The 18,219-nt window shown below is 56.3% G+C and overlaps 1 protein-coding gene across 1 annotated transcript; it reads left to right on the top strand.

Annotated features, from left to right (window-relative positions):
* Positions 1 to 210: 210 nt before the first annotated feature.
* On the top strand, positions 211 to 13,178 carry BAIAP2L2 (BAR/IMD domain containing adaptor protein 2 like 2). Its single transcript, XM_061988948.1, has 15 exons — positions 211 to 290; positions 1,453 to 1,609; positions 2,359 to 2,434; positions 2,750 to 2,836; positions 4,563 to 4,624; positions 5,173 to 5,244; positions 6,416 to 6,532; positions 6,921 to 7,067; positions 7,444 to 7,596; positions 7,835 to 7,973; positions 9,008 to 9,233; positions 10,094 to 10,165; positions 10,286 to 10,466; positions 12,216 to 12,256; positions 13,032 to 13,178. The coding sequence occupies exons 1-15, from the start codon at positions 286 to 288 to the stop codon at positions 13,105 to 13,107; spliced, it is 1,611 nt and encodes a 536-aa protein (XP_061844932.1). The 5' UTR covers positions 211 to 285; the 3' UTR covers positions 13,108 to 13,178.
* The last annotated feature ends 5,041 nt before the right edge of the window (positions 13,179 to 18,219 follow it).

The following is an 18,219-nucleotide window of genomic DNA, read 5'->3' as shown; positions in this document are numbered from 1 at the left end:
CTCTCTCCACCCTCCAGAGTCCCACAGGGCTTCTGTGCTTGCAGCTTTGGAATTTCTTACTGGTAGAAAACCAGGAATTGATCTGCTTGAGGCCCAGGACTGTACCTGTACAGTGAGGAGTGAATGGCCTGGACCTGCAGCCAGCCCCGGGAACTGTGTGTGGAGAGGCTTTGGACCAGCTCCCATGTGACAATTCTTTGGGATTCCTAAAGAGAGGAATACCCTCAGAAAAAAAAAAAGCCTGGAGATGGAGCTTTATCTTTGGTATCCTCAGGTGGTTCCTGAATGAGGTAACTGCTGCAAGGCTGCTGGACCTGGTGCCCACTGGGCAGGGATGGTACTGGCAGCAGGCTGGGCCACAGTCATCAGTAGGGCTAAAAATATAGTATCTGCCTTCTGCTTCACTTTCACAAATGAAGTTCATAGAATCATGAATCACACAATGGTCAGGGCTGGAAGGGGCCTCTAGAAATCATCCAGCCCAACCCCCTGCTAAAGCAGGTTCCCCTCAATCAGGTCACACCGGAACGTGTCCAGGCAGGTTTGGAAACCTCCAGAGCAGGAGACTCCGCACCCTCCCTGGGCAGCCTGGGCCTGAAATTGTGGAATTAAGAGGCTTTTAGTATAAAGGTTTTCTTTTTCCTACCTAATGGAGGGACTTACCTTCCTGTGGAAAAAATCCCACACCACCTCTCAAGATAGAGAGAATGTGAGCTCCTTTCTGTGTTTTTTGTCTCTGCTTTGCGCTCTTCCTGCCCCTTTTTCTAAGCCTGCACCAACCTGCAGGGTCTTCTCGAGGTGATGTTGCCTTCAGGCTCCTTCCACGCAGCAAGGAGAGCAGGGGTTCAGACACAAGCTCCTGCCTGCCTTTGGGGAGTCTCGCTGAGATGGGGTGGGAGGGAGGCCAAGGGCCAGAGAGCCCTGGGGTGGAGAAATAGCAGGCAAGGAAAAGGTGAAACCCATCCTGAGCTTTCCTTACCTTTCCCACTGTCCGCTGCTCTTTGCTGATAGGGATCTGCTGTCTTGAGAGGTGCCTGCTGAGAGACACCTGGCGATGCTCTGTGAGTGGAGCAGCGGCAGAGGCAGTGAGCCCCAAGGAAGTTGCTCTGGCAGGTAGCAGAGGTAGAGAGCCCTGAGGCAGTTACTCTGGCAGGTGGCAGTGCTGGAGGCAGCGAGCCCTGAGGCAGTTGCTCTGGCAGGTGGCTGGCTCGGCAGGTGTCGGGCAGGGAGAGCTGGGTACCGACCTGGCAATCAATAATGCAAGGAGGTAGTCACATGCCCTCGCTGGCTGTCACAGGATTCCTCTCTCCCCAGAGTCTGGTTACTTCCAGAGATCAAGTTCCAGCCTCTTGGCTGGTGAATTATTAAACTCTAGCAGCGCTCCATTCCCTTTGTACCACGTCTGTGTCTTCCTGCTGTCCGTCCTTCCTTCCTTCCTTCCTTCTCCCCCAGTGACGGGCTCTTGCCATCCAGCTGGCTGTGCAGAAGCAGAGTCCTCCAGGCTAGTACAGCACCTTGTGCTCTCCTTTGCTGTTTGCTTTCCTGTGGGGGAGGGATAAAAGCTCCAGAGATGGACCTGTCCTACAGATCCACCATCTCCATCTATAAGGTAAGTGCCAACACCGAAGGCTGCTCCTCGGGAGAGACGTGAGGGTGGGAGGGAAAGAGCTGTTTTCTGCCAAAGGCTCCCTTGGACACGGCTCAGGGCTGGATCCATCCTTGGGCTGAGCTGCAGCAGCTCCTGTGGGGCTCTGGGTGCTGTTTGAGAGCAGGTGACAGGCAGGAGGGGTGACTGGTGTGGGTCTTCAGGCAAATCCGGGAGGGAACTGGGCAAGCAGGGTGGTTTGGACATGGAGAGTGTGAGGAACAACGCACCTTTGTTGCTGGTGGGAAGCTGGAGCTCAGTCAGCTGCTCTCCCTTTTGCTGGAAAGAGCAGCCCGGTCTCACAAACGCTTCCCCACGCACACTGGTGCTCCACCAAGGTGGTGAGCACTGGCAGAAGAGGGAATGGCTTATTCCAGCCTCTGGATTTCTCTGCTGTGGGCAACAAACACCTTAAATCCACGCAGCAGGTAGGAGTGGAGAGGCTGGCCTGAAGCAGTCCATCCCTTCTCTGAGCAAGCTGCTGACTCTGCAGATCCCGGCCAGGAAAAAGCCATGTTCATGCCTGGATAAAAAAGCAGTGTCCCCTCCCTCACCCCAATGGGCTTGGGCTGCTCAGATCCCCTTGTAGCTACTCCCCTGTGTGCAGTGCATGAGGCCCTCAAGAGAAAGCCATCTTCAGGTGGTGGCAGTGGCTGCTGAGGTCTCTGGGGCATGGGGAAGGGCGGCATTAATGTGCTTCTGCCTGGCCACAGAGTATCCTGGAGCAGTTCAACCCCGCGCTGGAGAACCTGGTGTACCTGGGCAACAACTACCTGCGCGCCTTCCACGGTGAGATGGGGCCCACACACCCGGGGCTCTGCACCCTGCTGCTGCTGCATCCCTCCCTGGCGGCCCCTGAGCCGCCACCCAGCACAGGGTTGCTGGTGCCTGTCCCCCTCTGATGTGTCCTGAGCTGCTCTTAAGCCCTCTCCTCCTCCAGGAGCCACGGCTGTCAGCGGGCAGACGTGGGGAGAGTTGGGGTGCCCTTGCCTATAGGCGAGCGAGGTCCCAGGGAGTGGCTGTCCTGTGCACTGCTTGGTGGTGTGGGTGGGAAGGCAGGCCAGATCCTTACCTCCCCTCTCCTCTGCTCTGCTCTCCTCACAGCATTATCCAAAGCAGCTGAAGTGTATTTTAAGGCAATCGAGAAGATTGGGGAGCAAGCGCTGCAAAGCTCCAACTCGCACATGCTGGGTAAGGCTCTCCTCCTCTGTCCTCTCATGAGCCACAGGGACATTGTTTGGCCTTCCCCCTTAGCTGGTTCCTTTCTAGAAAAGTGCTCTAAATGGTGTCTCACAGCACCAGGCCCTGTCCAGGCAGTGAGTCACATTTATGGAATATCCCCAAGGCCTTATCTCTCTCTGAGTTCAGTGGCTGAGCCCAGCTCCTGTGATGCACCTCCAGCAAAAGAGCTCTCATGGAAACCGCTTCTTGCTGAGGCATCCTGCCCTAAGAGCTGAAGCTTTTAATCTTGGAGAAACCATTTTGCTCTTCCTTGCCAGATGTGAAGGAAAAGCTGGAGAGCACAGACTGACAACAGGCGATGGGGTGTTGTCCTGACCCTGCAGCCGGCTGAGATGGCATCTTAGAGTTGAGGGGCTCACACTCAGCAGCACAAATAATTCTGCAGCCTAATATCAGCAGCTGAAAATACATTCAGAGAACTGATCTACTGCTAAACATTTGAGTTAAAAACTTCCAACAGGTGTATCCCTTCACAACAACCACCCCAGGCAATGCTATAGGCTTGAGGCAGAGTGACTGGAAAAGGACCTGGGGCTGTTAATCGACAGGCAACTGAATATGAGCCAGCAGCGTGCCCAGGTGGCCAAGGAGGCCAGTGGCATCCTGGCTTGGGTCAGAAATAGTGTGGCCAGCAGGACCAGGGAAGTGATTGTCCCCCTGTACTGGTGAGGCTGCACCTCGAGTGCTGTGTTCAGTTCTGGGCCTCTCCACTACAAGAGGGACACTGAGGTGCTGATGAGTGTCCAGAGATGGGCAACGGAGCTGGTGAAGGGTCTGAGAGCACAAATCTGATGAAGAGCAGCTGAGGGAGCTGGGGGTGTTTAGCCCGGAGAAGAGGAGGCTGGGGGGAGACATGATCACTCTCTACAGATACCTGAAAGGAGGTTGTAGTGGAGTTGGGGTCAGTCTCTTCTCTCCAGTAACAAGTGATAGGACAAGAGGAAATGCCTTCAAGTTGCACCAGGGGAGGTTTAGATTGGAGATTAGGAAGAACTTTTTCAGTGAGAGGGTTGTCAGACATTGGCACAGGCTGCCCAGGGAGGTGGTGGAGTCCCCATCCCTGGAGGCATTTAAAAGATGCAGAGATAAGGTGCTGAGGGACATGGTCCAGTGTTTGGCTTGGCAGTGTGAGGTGAGTGGTTGGAACTGATGATCTTAAAGGTCTTTTCCAACCAAAACAATTCTTTGATTCTACAGACTCCTGTTGTCCTCTGCATGACACAGCTTACTCCTCTGTTCCCTGTCATCTGTCTCTTTCTTTCCTGGTTTATAATACCAACACTAGTGGGGTGGGACTGTGCACAGCATCAGCAGCGGGTGCTGGAGCTGCTTTCCTGTAGGACAGCCAGAACCTGTGTCTGGAAGGGTTAGAAATGGGTCTTGTAGCAGAGTGAAGCCCAGAGCCCCTGGCAGTGGAAGGCTGCCTGCGGGGGAGGTAGCAGTGTTGGTGTGGCACAGCCCTGCGTTGGCAGTGCCCTTGGAGCACGTGGCGGTGGAGCTGAGCCCTGGGGAGGAAGGCTGTGTCAGGGTGCAGGGAGCAGCGTGCTGCGGTGCTCGTTGGACTTTTGCACCCCTGTGCTGCCAGCCCGAGCGGCATGCTGCTGCTCTGCCTCCCCGGGAGCGCCAGGAAATGGCCGCGGGATTTCCTCACCCTCTGCCGCCTCCTTCCCCAAAGGTGAGATTCTGGTGCAGATGTCTGACACGCAGAGGCTCCTGAGCTCCGATCTGGAAGTCGTGGTGAGTGGTTTTCCCGAGGGCTGGTGCATGTGGGGCAAGGGAAAAAGGGATTTCCTTTACCACAGCTTGCCAGCATTTGCCCAGCGATCCCAGTCTCCTGCCCTCTCGCGTCCCGTGCCCTCCCTGCTGCCTGGCACAGAGCCTGGCTGCTGCTCCATGGCTAGGGGACTGCCCCTGCCTTTTCCCAGCACGGTGGCTGGTGTGCAGTAGACCAGCAGTGCCTGTCTCTGAAGATGGCCATCCCCTCTTTCCGTGGGTGGCAGTGATGGGACAGGAGTGGAGGGGATGACAACCCTTCCACATACCGCTGGTAGTGCCCGTGCTGAAGCTGGAGGGTTAACGGTCAGGCTAGGTGCTGAGTGCTGGCCCCCAGGCTGCAGGACTGCTTCATGAGAGCCCTGATGTGCCCATTTCTGGCTTCTTGGAGAGGTTCCAGGTGGCAAGAGAGTCACTGTCTCCACAGGTTTTATGAGCTGCCCCTCGCCACGGTGCAGGTAACACCCCATATGGGGAAGGGATGAGGGTAATGACTCTGTCACCTCTTCCAGGCTCAGACCTTCCACGTGGACCTGCTGCAGCACATGGAGAAGAACACCAAAATGGACGTGCAGTTCATCAGTGTGAGTGAACCCCCTTCTTCAACCCTCCCTGTTTCCCTCTCCCTGCCACCCAAGGGCTTTTTCCTGAGCACTTGAGCCATTTCCCTGGCATTCTTCAGCAGGAGTTAGGGGAGCTTATCTTCCCCCACCGTGGAGCAAACCCCTCCCCTAATCTGGCCAATGATGAAGGGCTAAAGGGGCAGGTGGCTGCTCTTTGTGCAGTGGGACCTGCCAAATTCAGCGTTCTGGGGTAGTGGACAGAAGAGTGTGGGCAGCAGGTTGAGGGAGGTTCTTCTTTCCCTCTGCTATGCCCTGCTGAAGCCTCATCTGGAGTCCTGTGTCCAGTTCGGGGTTCTCCAGCTCAAGAGAGACAGGGAACTGCTGGAGAGAGTCCAGCACAGGGCCACCAAGATGATCAGGGAACTGGAGCATCTCTCTTATGAGAAATGGCTGTGGAATCTGGGGCTGTTCAGCATGGAGAAGGTGGAGGGGGGGCCTCATCAACACTTCTAAGTACCTAAAGGGTGGATGTTAGGAGGACTTTTTTCTGCAGTGCCCAGTGACAGGACGAGGGGTAATGGGCATAAGCTGGAACACAAAAAGTTCCACTGAAACCCAAGGAAAAACTTCTTACCCATGAGGGTGAGGGAGCCCTGGCCTGGGCTGCCCAGGGAGGGTGTGGCATCTCCTGCTCTGGAGGTTTCCAGACCTGCCTGGACATATTTCTGTGTGATCTGATCAATGGGAACCAGGGGGTTGGACTGGATGATCTCCAGAGGCCCCTTCCAACCCCTACTATTCTATGATTCAATGATTCAAATGCTTCTATGGGATGGAGACTTGGCAGAGTTACTAGCTTCCCCAAACCACAGTCTCTGCATGGCTGTGGGTCCCATGCTGATGTAGCCCAGCTGACCATGCTGGTGGAGTAGTGCCACGGAGGGAGACAGAGCACTGGGGACTTGCTCCTCGTACCAGGGGAGCTGAGTTCCAGCTCTTGCTCCCAAGATCTTGAGGTTCATCAAAACCTTCAAAACAAAGAGAAAGGTAAAGACCTTTTTGTAAGAGGTCCATCTGAAGCCTGCTTTCAGGGGGACTCAGATGCTCACGCACCCATCAGAGCAGGACCTTCCCTGCAGCACAGCCTGGCTGTGTCTCTGGTTCCTCACCAAGCCTGGTTTCCTCCTGGCAGGAGAGCCAGAAGCATTATGAACTGGAGTACCAGCGCAGAGCCACCCACCTGGATAAGTGCATGGCAGAGCTGTGGAGAATGGAGAGGGCCCGAGATAAAAATGTCCGGGAGATGAAGGTGAGCTGTGATTCCGGGAAGAGGAGTTGGAAAAAGAACTGGATGATGCCTCTGGAGCCAGCGCTGATTTCTCAGCAGCATCATCCTTCCTCAGAAGCCAAGGGGTTGGCCCTGGTGTTCCAAAGGCAGCAGACTTATTTGGAAAGGAGGAAACTTTTCTACGGGCTGCTGCTGCCCTGTGGTGCCCTCTCCTGCCAAACCCTTTCCTCATTTGGCAAGGACTTAATCGCTGGCACTCTGCTCCAGCTCCTCTGTGCTGCTTCAGCGCTTTGAGCGCACTGGGGAGCCCGGAGACAACCCATTTCAACCCTTCCCCTGCCATGGGTGAGTGACCCTGCTTGGCTGGATTTACACCGTTCCCTTTCCCCCTCCTTCCCCCGTGGGCCAGGAGAACGTGATGCGCCTGCGCTCGGAGATGCAGGCGTTTGTCTCTGAGAGCCAGAGGGAGGCTGAGCTGGAGGAGAAACGCCGCTACCGCTTCCTGGCTGAAAAGCACCAGATGCTCTACAACACTCTCCTTCAGTTTTACAGCAGGGTACGGCCCTGGGTGGCATGGCTGGAGGGGAGGGCATGCAGGAGTGGACAGGAAAAACTGTAGTTCCCTTCTTGTCGTAGCGTACAGTCTGGCTGCAGCAGGCTGGGAGAGCACGGCTGGGGCTGGGGATGGTGCCGACGAGGGGTTAGTTGGGGGTGGGAGCGATGGGAGAGGGAAGGTGGTTCGTAGCAGGGCCTTTGGGACCACAGGGTGTCTTCTGCAGAGAAATTCACTCCCGGGGAGCTGTTGGGCCAATTCCCACAAACCTAATTTGGGGAGAATCCCGTTCCCTAACCTAATATGCACAGCAGCCTTCTGCTCCCTCTGTAGCTGCTCTGCCCTGTCCATCACCTCCTCCTCTTCCCTCTCTGCCCAGGCCCGGGGCATGATCCAGACCAAGGCACCGCGGTGGAAGGAGCAGCTGGAGGCCACCCGCAACCCCGCCAACAGCCACTCGCAGGGGCTCCTGGCAGCCTCCCATGGCCAGGGATACCCGTCGGGCCGGCACACCCCCACACACCTCGACATGGTGAGCAGCCCACCAGCAGCCTCTGCCTTGGCGGTGGCCAGGCTGCGGGGCAATGGCAGCCCATGGCCGACCCTGGTACCTGCTGCCTTGTCCAGCTCCCGTGGCCTTCCCTGGCCGAGAGGAAGGGAAGCGCGTGTGGGGGCTGTGAGGGGGGCACGTGCTGGGTTTGGCTTTCTGAGAAGGACTGGATATCTCTCAGAGAAACTCCTGTGGATTCAGGCTCCTTTCCTTCCAACAGCCCCAGAGACCCCTCGGGGACTTTGTTCCTTCCATGACTGGGAGTAGATCCAGCGTCTTCTCTCCAGACCCTCCGGAAATGAGACTGTCTCCTCAACCAGAGTCCCCCAGGAGGCCGCTGCGGAGGACACCATCAGCCAGTAGGAACCCTGTCTGGGAGCAGTGCTGGGGGGGGTACACAGCGGTGGGGCCTCTCTGGGGAATGGGATTGGGTTTGGGGAGGGACCACCACTCTGTCACACCACCGATCCCCAGCTGCAGTCCTGGGCACGGCGAGAAGACAGGGCTGAATGAGGCAGGGGGTGAGCACAACCTTCAGAGCAGGGTCCTTCTAGGACAAAGCCAAGTTTCCTGGCTGATGTGCAATTTTCAAGGCTCCTTGAACCACAAGGGCTGGTTCTTAGCAGAGTTGCCATTTTGTCAACGTGCCTTCTTTTGTGACACCAGATTAGATGTTACCCTGCCCTGGAAAACCCAACCAGTTACCTCATGTCTCACCTGCTTTTCCTTCCTGAAAAAACTGAGCTTATAGTGGTTTGGTTTCATTATGTTTTTTTAAAAGGGGCAGGGGGAGAGGAAAACAACCTGGATTCTCAGTTGCTGAAGCAGGATTGGGCAGGCAGTGACTATGCCCTAGACATCTGGCCAGAGAGGACACAGAATCATTTCATTTTGGTTGGAAAAGTCCTTTAAGATCATCAAGTCCAACCACAATGAAGCAGAATCATGGACTCATTTCTGTTGGAAAAGACCTTTAAGATCATTGAGTCCACTCGCCTCACACTGGCAAACCCACCACTGAACCATGTCCCTCAGCACCTCATCCTTTAAATACCTCCAGGGATGGTGACTCCACCAGCTCCCTGGGCAGCCTGTGCCAGTGCTTAACAACCCTCTCAGTGAAAAAGTTCTTCCTAATTCCAATCTAACCTTCCCATGGCACGTCTTGAGGCTGTTTCCTCTCTCCCTGTCATTCATTACTGGAGAGAAGAGGCTGATCCCATGGTGCAAAGCAAGTGGTTTCATCTAGCTTTTTCTCCTGCAAGATGAATGTTTTACCCTTTCCCAGCAAAGGCCGTCTACCCTTCTAGGACAATCCGTTGCCCGGGGCAGCGCGTGCCTTGCAGGGGGACGCTGGAGTCGAGCCAGGCCCCCCCGTGATGCCTCCCTGCAGGTTTGGTGCCGCCGGGCCGCGTGTCCCGCTCGGGTTCCTTCGGCGAGGCGGGCAGTGGGAGCGGGGCCCGTCGGCGGGCCGGCGTGACGAGGGCGCAGGCCATCGCGGCCCACGCGGCCGGCGCCAACCGGACCCTGCTGCGCTTCCAGCCCGGAGACGTCATCACCGTGCTGATGCCGGACGCGCAGAACGGCTGGCTCTACGGCAAGCTGGAGGGCTCGGACACGTACGTGGCTTCCCCACTGTACATCGGGGTGTTGGGCAGGGACTCGAGAGGCTCAAGCACACGACTGTCTCCTGTCCTCCTCTCCTGGAGGCTGTGTGTCTCCTGCCATCTGTTTGGGATGTAGTCATGGCCTCAGTCCTGGCTGTACCTCTCGTGGAGGAGATGCGGTAGGGCAGGGTGAGCGTGGCAGAAGAGCCAGAGATGCAGTGACCTCTTCCTTGCTTATGTGGCTGAGTGACTGCTGTCATGAGAGCCAGCTCAGGGCCGTGAACTGCTGGAGTTACCTGAGAGGCCTGGCATTTCTCATCTCACACCACTCCTCCCGGCACAGGCAGGACATGGAAACTGCTGCACCCAGCGCTTACTGAATTACTTACTGCCCGTGGCACTGCCTGTGTGCAAAGCCTGCCCCGTTCCACAGGGCACCCCCGCACCGGGCTCCACAGGGAAGCTCCTGCCTGGGTGTGAGATGAGGAAAAGCAGAGCCTTTCTTTTCTTGTGGGAGGGTTTCTGGGGTGGAGCTGCTTCGCCCTGAGTAGAAGGGATTTCCACAGCTCCCTTCTTCTGTGCCGACCTTTGATGACCGCGCTCAGCCGGAGCGTCTCTTCCTGGATTGCACCAGCTTTGCTCCCAGGAGCAGGGATTTTACACAGCCTCTGAGATAAGCAAGTCCAGCCTCAAGCTCAAGGACTGCCCGTGCCCCACCAAGGGGTGAAAGTTGTGCAGGAGCCATGTCTCATGTGGCAGCGGCTCGATTGATGTGTGGGGAGGGTAGAGGTCAGGAGCGCTGGGCAGCTGGAGCAGAAGAACTGCAAGCCACGGTTGCCCGGACCTCACTCCTCTCTGTACCTGTGCCCTAGATGCGGCTGGTTCCCCGAAGCTTATGTCAAGCCTCTGGAGGATGTGAGAGATATGGAGGAGCCAGGCACCAGGTAACAGCAGAGCAGTTTTCTCCAGAGACACCCCATAGCTACGTGTTGTGGCCAGTGCCTGCGCCGCTCCTTGTTCCCTTCCCTTTGACTCTCACCCCTGTGTCTTCTCCTCTTGCTCAGGTCCTTCCCACTGAGAAGCAGTCACAGCATGGATGACATCTTGGACCGTCCCAGCACTCCTTCCTCCAGCAATTACCGGCCTGCCGCTGCCCAGCCTGCTCCGCCGAGCCCACCTTCCCTCTCGATGGGTGCCAGCAGTCACCAGAGTGGGGTGGCCGCCACAGGCAGCTCTGTCTGCAGGGTGAGTGCAGGAGGGGAGGCTGGTGTGTGTGGGGCGGGCTGCATCTTCCTAGCGGTGCTGACTTTCACCCTCCAAGGCATACCTTTTCTGCCTTGGCCTGTTGAGAAAGAACAGCTCGCAGATGCTGGTGTGTGCCCTCCTAACTTCCTGAGCTAAGGAGACTTGTTAGCACTGGCCGTTCTCACCCAGTCTGCTCACTTGCCACCATGTCCTGGTGGCTTCTAACAGTCAGCCTTATATGTGCAGAGCCTCAGTGCCTGGCTTTGCTCCCTTGAGGGACTGCTTTTCTGCCCCTGCCCTCCTCATTTCTCTCTCTTTTTTGCTCACCAGGGACCCTTCAGTTCAGTTCTTTTCTCCATGACCTCCCAGCCTGATTTCTGGTGGCTCCAGGGCAACACCTCTTGCTGCTAATAGTAGGACCATGGAGTGATCAGGCTGGGCTGGGAGTGGGTGACCAGCTAACAGAGATGCCATCCTTCTCCCTTCACAGAATGGAGAGGAGTTTCATAGGGCTCCTCTTCTAAATTCAAGCAAGGGTTGGGTTAAAGTCACGGCTGGGGTAGGGGAAAAGCTAGGGGCAAAGGCTGAGGGCACAGCCAATTTGGAGAGCTTTAGGACAAACTGTGAGCATCCCATGGCTCACTTGGCACTGCTTCCAGCTGTGGGAAATTGGCTGGTGAAGTCAGTCAAAGTGAAAGCTGAGGATAGTGAAAGGTGGGGAGACATGGGAAAGGGAAGGACAGTGCTGCCTGTGGGGCTTTTACTTGGCCTCTTAGGAGGGTGGGAAAGTTCATCTCTAGTCTCTGGCTCCAGGCCAGTGCGAGGTTGCAGGTGACTGGACATCTCAAGGAACTGAACAATGTAACATTTAATTGCTCTGTTTTCCCCTCATCTCCTCCTCTGTGGCTTCAGGGAGCCTCAGGCTGCACAACACAGAGGGGCACAGGCTCTGCAGCCTATCCCTCCCCTCTGAGTCACTGGTTTCCATCTGGTCCCGGGTCATAGACCTGGGACCAAGTAGTGCAGCATGTGGAACGTTTAGAATGCCATGACAGAGAAATACCCTCTCACCCTAAACTTCTGCCCAAGCCATCCTCCAGTCGAGCCAGCAGCAGATGGGGGTGTGTTTGACTTCCCAACTGGAACACGGGCAGCCATGTGTGGCTTCCTTGTCTGACACCAGCTGTAGAAGCTGGCCAGTTGTCACTGATCCTTCACTACCTATCTACTGGCCAAGAAAAGGGCCACAGGCTCCTCCTTTCTCCCATCAGGTTGGTCCACATTTAAGCAGTAGGTGGTGTGGTGTAGGATGTGATGGCACCACTGATAAACTCTGCCAAGCGTGCATGGGCAACATGAGGGGGGCATCTCTGGCTGTGCTGGCAGGGTGAAACGTAGCTCAGACTGTCCCTGTTTGCTGTGCTCTTCAGACATGGCCCTTTGGGGATTTGAAGCATCTCCTTTCTTCCCTGAGACAGGGAAGTGTCCTAGGGGAACAGGGAACCTGTGGTGTTGGGACAACTCCCCCCACCCCACCCAGAAGTCAGGATGTTCTCTGTTGTGGTGGGTTTGTGGGATTTCTTTCCTTGAATGAATAAGGAGCCAGAGCCCTGTTAATAGGACACAGGCTCCTAACCCCCTGAAGTGTTCTGTGAAATCTTCCTCCTTGTGTGTTCTGTCCCCTGCCTTGCTTCTGTCTCCCCATCGCCTGCCCAGGATCGCTCACTGCCGTCTTTCTTTCCACTGCAGAAATCAGGAGTATTCGACCAGCCCCCCGAACTCTTCCCACGGTGAGTGAGGTGTGGAGCTCCACCCTGGTATCATCAGGCAGGGACGGGAATTATTACAATGCCATTGTTATTTACTCTTCTGGATTATCAAATGGGGAAGTGTCTGGAGGAAAGCTATGCACAAACCCATCCTCCAAACCAGGAGGCAGAGGTCGGCCATTATGGCCTTTGCTGACTAGGAAGGCTCTCTCCTACCTCTGGTAAAATGAGGTAGGACCTGAGCCTCCTGAGCATAGGGCCAGACCTGTGTGCTCCTTCCCTTCCATTCTGGAAGAACCACAATAGCAGCTTGCGGTCTGAGCATGGAGCTACATGATTTGTGCAGCTCTGCCTGCTTGGAGAGGGCTGAGATGTAAGGGACATGGCTTTTAGCTCTGATGGATCAGGTTTGTGGAGATGAGACATGGCGTAAATCCCTGCTCTCCTTGCCTTGCAGCTGGGCTGGGGTGTCCATGGTTCTGGTGTGGTGCTGAGGCCTCTTTCTGATCCTTGACTCCTGGCTTGGAGGGGTTAGGTGCTACTGCAAGGGACAGCTTTATGCTAGTGTCCCTTCTCCATCCTATGGAACCCTGAGGAGAACCTGAGGGAGGAGCCCCATGGGAAGCTGCAGCCTGGTGTGTGTAAAGGAGGGTGAAAATATACTCACCAGCAAACTTTCCCCCTCTCCTCCTCAGCATGGAGGTGGCTGGGCTAACCAGCCTTTGCTTGGTCAGTGGGAGCCCTATGTGGTCTTTGCAGCTTTCCTGAGGGTTACCTGTTTCCTTTCCCCTTCCAGAGGCACCAACCCCTTTGCCACAGTCAAGCTGCGTCCCACAGTCACCAACGACCGCTCAGCGCCCGTCATCCGATGAAGCGGGGCTGCGGACGGCAGAGGAGGATTTCAGCAGGGAAGGGAGAGGCAGATGAGGGACAGGCTGTGGTGGCCCCAGCTGGGCAGCAACCTCGTGCTGCCACTCGGACAATAACCTCTCTTTTCCCTTCCCTTACCTCTGGATCATGGGGGCCCATCTCACCTGGCTCTCCAGCGTACTTTGTCCAGCAGCAGATCCCTGATGCTCTGTTTGGATTGCCTGCTGTCCTCCCTCCCCGTGTGGTGTTGCTGGTGTCACTGATGCTGGTGGGCTGGGAGGGGGGGATGCTGCTGGCTGGAGAGGCAGAGGGATGGATGGGTGAGATCATCTGCAGCATGGGACAGTGCCAGCAGGAGGATGAAGGTGAAGCTTTGCTGGTCCTGCTGCGGGCAGAGCAGGACACTCGCCCTTTGCCATCTGAAAAACGAACCCCAAAGGGCCAAGGCCACAAGATGGCTTCCAGCAAGGGGCTCCAGCTGACAGGGTCTGCAGTGTGCAGCTTTCTGCCCTCAGCCCCTTTGGCAACCACGTCTGCTTGTAGCAGCACCTGCCCCTCCTCACCCACAGTGCAGCCCTTTCCCTCACTGGACGGCCCTGGGGCAAGCCGGGGCAGGTGACAGTGCCCAGTGCCTCCTTTGCCTCTTGTCCTGGGGAAAAGATTGGGGGTTTTTTTGCTAAATAAAATGGAGAGCACCTCTTCCATAGCCATCACCTCAGTCAGAGAGTACAAGGGCAGGAGGATGTGACGTCCCAGCCAACACTGAGGCTCTAATGGCTCCCCGTGGTTTGGGACGTTGAAGGCTGCAATGCTGTGGCTGTGGATGAGGCGGCCACTAGCCCAGGGGGCCAGAGTGGGCATGGAGGGCAGCAGGAGGGCTGGCCAGCCCCTGGGCTGTCCTGCCACAGGAGGGCAGCAAGCCCCTGCTTCCCAGCTGCCGTGCCCGGGCCTGGAAGGACATGGCCTGGCAGCTGTCTTCTCACCCACTGCGGGGTCCTGCGCCCCAGGGACACCCCGCTGCTACTCGGGGTTGGGGGAGAACGCTCCCCTGGGGCTTGTGAGGGCCCCAGCAGGCTGGCCCCAGTGCCAGGGATGCCCTGTGTGTGCTGGGAGAGCCCTCGGGGAGAGGCGGTGCGGGTGAGGGAGGGAGCACGAGCGACAGCCAGGGCTTTAGCTGATTAGCCTTATTAATAGAAATTAAACCCCGGCTTCCAGCGCTGCAAAGCCGCCACGGGCCCCCCTCCCCGCTGCCAGGAGGCTGAGGGGGGATTGCAACCCAGGCCTTTCCCTCCCCAGAGCCCCACTTGGGGGGTGGGCCCAGGCCCCTTCCCTGGAAGTAAAGTGTTCCCTTCACATGAGACTGGAGACTGGCTCATCCCCTGTGCCTGCCAGACTCTCTTCTGAGTGGCAGCCACCAAGGAGGAGATCTGTTTTGGGGAGGGGTTCTAGTTTGCTGCCGGGGATGGGCTGGACCCAGCACTTTGAGCCCTGGATGGTGGCAATTCCGTGGCTGGTTCACCTTGTCTTCCTTCCCACACAACCACACCAGCACTTCGCCATCCTAATGGCCAGCAGCTGAGGAAGCGGCAGGGGGCTTCCCCCACTGGGCCCCTTACTGAAACGTGGACCTGTGCCCTCATTCTCCATTGCCCCCTTCCCTGGTACCCTCCCTCCTGGCTGGGTCCAGCAGCAGCATCAGCCCCCCACTCTCAGTCCCTCCGAACCTGCCCCTCGTTGCTGGGGGAGAGGCGAGGAGCCCCCGGGCAGTGGGATTACCGGTGGATTCGGGCCGCGGCAGGCAGCCACCTCCTCCCCATTGGCTGGGAAAGCCTCTTAAAAGTGGAGAAGGGCTTTCTGCCCACTCAGCACCCACCGGGCTCTGCAGACCTGCAGCCGTAAGCAGCTGCTGACCCACATCCACCCAGGGAGAGCCGTGGGGCAGCTGCACCCACAGGAGGAAAAGGGGTCCCAGGAGTGGGGTGTCCCCCCACATCGGCCACGGGTGGCTTTGCTGGGCAGCACTGGAGCCAGAGGAAAGCAGGCTGAGAGGGGAATTAGCTCTCTAGTTGCCCCAAAAGAAGGAGTGGGGCACAAGAGACTGCTTGTCGAGCACTGGATTCCTGCAGGCATCGCCTCGTGCCTGGCTGACCATGGAGCAAAGAGCCAGCGGGACCATCTAACTGGGTTCCCTCATCCAGAGCCGGGAAGTGCCAGCCAGAGGGAGAAGGGATTGCTGCTGAGGGGTCTGCTCAGCCCCCTCGAAGTCTCAGCCCGTGGCCAGGAGGTCATCGCTTCATTGCACAGGTCAGTGGCACAGAGGGATGTTTGTACCCTGCTACCAGCTGCCAACAAGACAGCTTGTCCCAGACCTGCACTCGTTTAAATTCTCTAACAAATGCTTTCCCAGGGTGTTTGTGGGTTGAGGAGGCTGGTGCCACCCCCCATCTTTACTGTGTGGAAGCACTAGGAACCATTCTAGCGTTTATGTGGGCACTCCTGGGTGCAGCTTGTCTGGCACAATGGGGCTTTCCTTGGGCATCCTCCAGCACCAGTTGCTCTGTGTGCATCCAGGGACCGGCACCTGAGCCTGCTGTAGCCTTCACCCTCCCAGCTTGGGCTTGTGACTTCTCACACTGGCACAAGTCTTCTCTCCAGTGCAGTGCCTGCTCCAGCCCACCTGCCTGTGATGCATAGGGAAGGGCAGGAGCCTGTGCTGATGAGCTTTTAGGTGCATGTGAACTTACACGTGATATATTTTTACCTGCAAATAAAGCTCCTTAACTGAGGAGGAAATAATAGCTAGCTGTAGAGTGTCCACAAGCAGGTGCAGGGTACATGATGTGACCGCTGTGAGCAGAGGAGCTCACCTGTGTGCTGCAGGGTTGGGAACAAGGCAGCTCAGCTCTGAACTGGGATAAACCTCCAGCAGAGCTGTGCTCTAACATATTGGCCTTGGAGGCATTTCCCCAGCTGAGCTCCTCTGGTTCACCTCATCTGTTTCTTCTCCAGCCAGCCTCTAGCTGCAGGCAGGTAAAAGCCCTTTCATGTTTTACTGAACGGTTCTGTAGCACCGAGCAAGTGGCTCCCGCAGAGATATCCATCCAGCTCCTAGCTCAAATGGTACTGATGGGTATTTGTCTAACGTGCTCTTCAGAATCAGATGCTGTTGATTAATTGTTCACAGAATGCTACAGAAGCCTCTGAAGAGTATGCCACAGAAGGACACGTTATTTCCTTGAGCAGGAGGCTGGGGGGAGGGAAGATGAATTGCAGTGTTCTGATTGATTTCACACGTGGTGCAGGACGAGATCGAGGAGAGTGAGGCTGGGAGAGGGACCTGGCTAAAAAGGCTCAGGGTGTATTTGGTGGCAGTCACTCTTATTTCAAGTAGCAAGGCATGACATGGCTGTGGTTTTGCAGCAGGTCACCTTTTGTTCAGCTGTACCTGGTCTGTCAGTTGGAGCCGGGAGAGGAGCAGCAGGAGGGTGATGGCAGAAGCTAAGTGAGACTGTTCAGTCTGTCTGTTAGAAAGGATGTGAGAGGGTGGGTATGGGTGTCTGGAGAGCGTATAACTAATCTTTTCTTCCTTGCAATGAACATATCTTTATAGCACCCTGTTCTCAGTTGCCTCTGCCTGTTGGCACAGTCCCTGAGACCTGGGATTAGGAGAGAGACTGGCGTAGCTCCTGTGCTTCAGACGGAGAGCTGTTAGGATATGGCCATCCAGAAGAGCTGCCCCAACCCATGCTAGAGCCAGATCCTGCTCCCCCTTTTTTCATGGCTGATGGGGTCCTGAAGGTCTGGGGAGCTCTGCTGCAGGGGCCTGTGGCAGACATGCAGGTGCTGCACTGAACAACCCCCAAAGAAGGGAAGGAGGAGTACTGCTGATGAGGGTGGCTGGTGACTCTTACCTCACCCTTCCCTCCACAGATCAGCCTTGGCTCGGGCACCCAACCAAAATCAACCAGCCGAGACCATTTTGTCCCTTCTGACAGTCCTTTGCTGAGGGGTCTAGAGCAGACCTGGTCGTCTTATCTTGCAAATCCCTTCTCCAGCATCCCCTAAACTACAGTTGCAGACCCCTCTCAGAGCAACTCTCCGCTCTGTTTCTTGCCTTGGCTCTGCATGGTGAACCTCTTGTAGCCTGAGAAAGACCAGTCTCTCTCCTTTCCTTCAAGATTTAGGGGTGTCACGGGGTAGGACCACCTCTTGCCAAGCAAGGGCTCTTTACCTAGGCTCTGCCCCAACTTGTGCCATCCATACTTTTGCCTAAAGGATTTGTGCTCGTTTAACTTGCAGATCAAGAGCAGCTGTGGGAATTAGGTCAAAGTCTTCCCCATTGCACCCAGAGCCAAAACTCCCAGGTGCTATCCCGCTGTGCCCCATCCATAGGAGTGTCCTTGTCCCCTCCACAGTCTCCAGTGAGTGTGTGACTGCTGGCATTTCACACCACTGCTGGTGCCAAGGGACACTGCTGCCATCTCATAGTCCTTCAGCCGGAGGGAGCTGGGGAGGACCACACATTGGGAGAGTACTGGCAGCAGGACCCTAATGGGACAAACTCATTCCAACAAAGCCCAGCTCAGGTATGGAGAATCATAGAATCACAGAATGGTAGGGTTGGAAGGGACCTTTAGAGATCATCTAGTCCAACCTCCCTGCAGAAGCAGGTCAACCTACATCAGGTCGCACAGGAACATGTCCAGGCGGGTCTTGACCTCCAAGGAAGGAGACTCCACAATGCCTCTGGGCAGCCTGTTCAGGACCCCCTTCTTTCTAACGCTACTTGGGAGCATCTGTAATCAAACTCCATCTTGCAGGTGTGAAAATAAGCATATCTGACCAAGAAATTGAGGCCAATAGTGCTGGAAGGGGCTTATGGCAGAGACCTGGTGCCTAGAGGGGAAATGAGAAAAACATACTCACAGCAGCCAACTGGAGCAAAATTCCTGGGCAGCTTAAGAGCCCCGAGAGCAACTCACAAGATATCCCCTCTAATTCCCTCCTTCTCCCCCCTTAGGCTTTGTTCCGGTCCCTCCATGGAGGTACGGGGCCCTAATCTCTCTGGCATGCAAATACCCACCGGTTTGCAGTGCTCTCCCCCTTCACCCATA

Source organism: Colius striatus, chromosome 1, assembly GCF_028858725.1.
Source record: "Colius striatus isolate bColStr4 chromosome 1, bColStr4.1.hap1, whole genome shotgun sequence".
Taxonomy (NCBI): Eukaryota; Metazoa; Chordata; class Aves; order Coliiformes; family Coliidae; genus Colius; species Colius striatus.
This window is presented reverse-complemented; position numbering and strand designations above follow the sequence as displayed.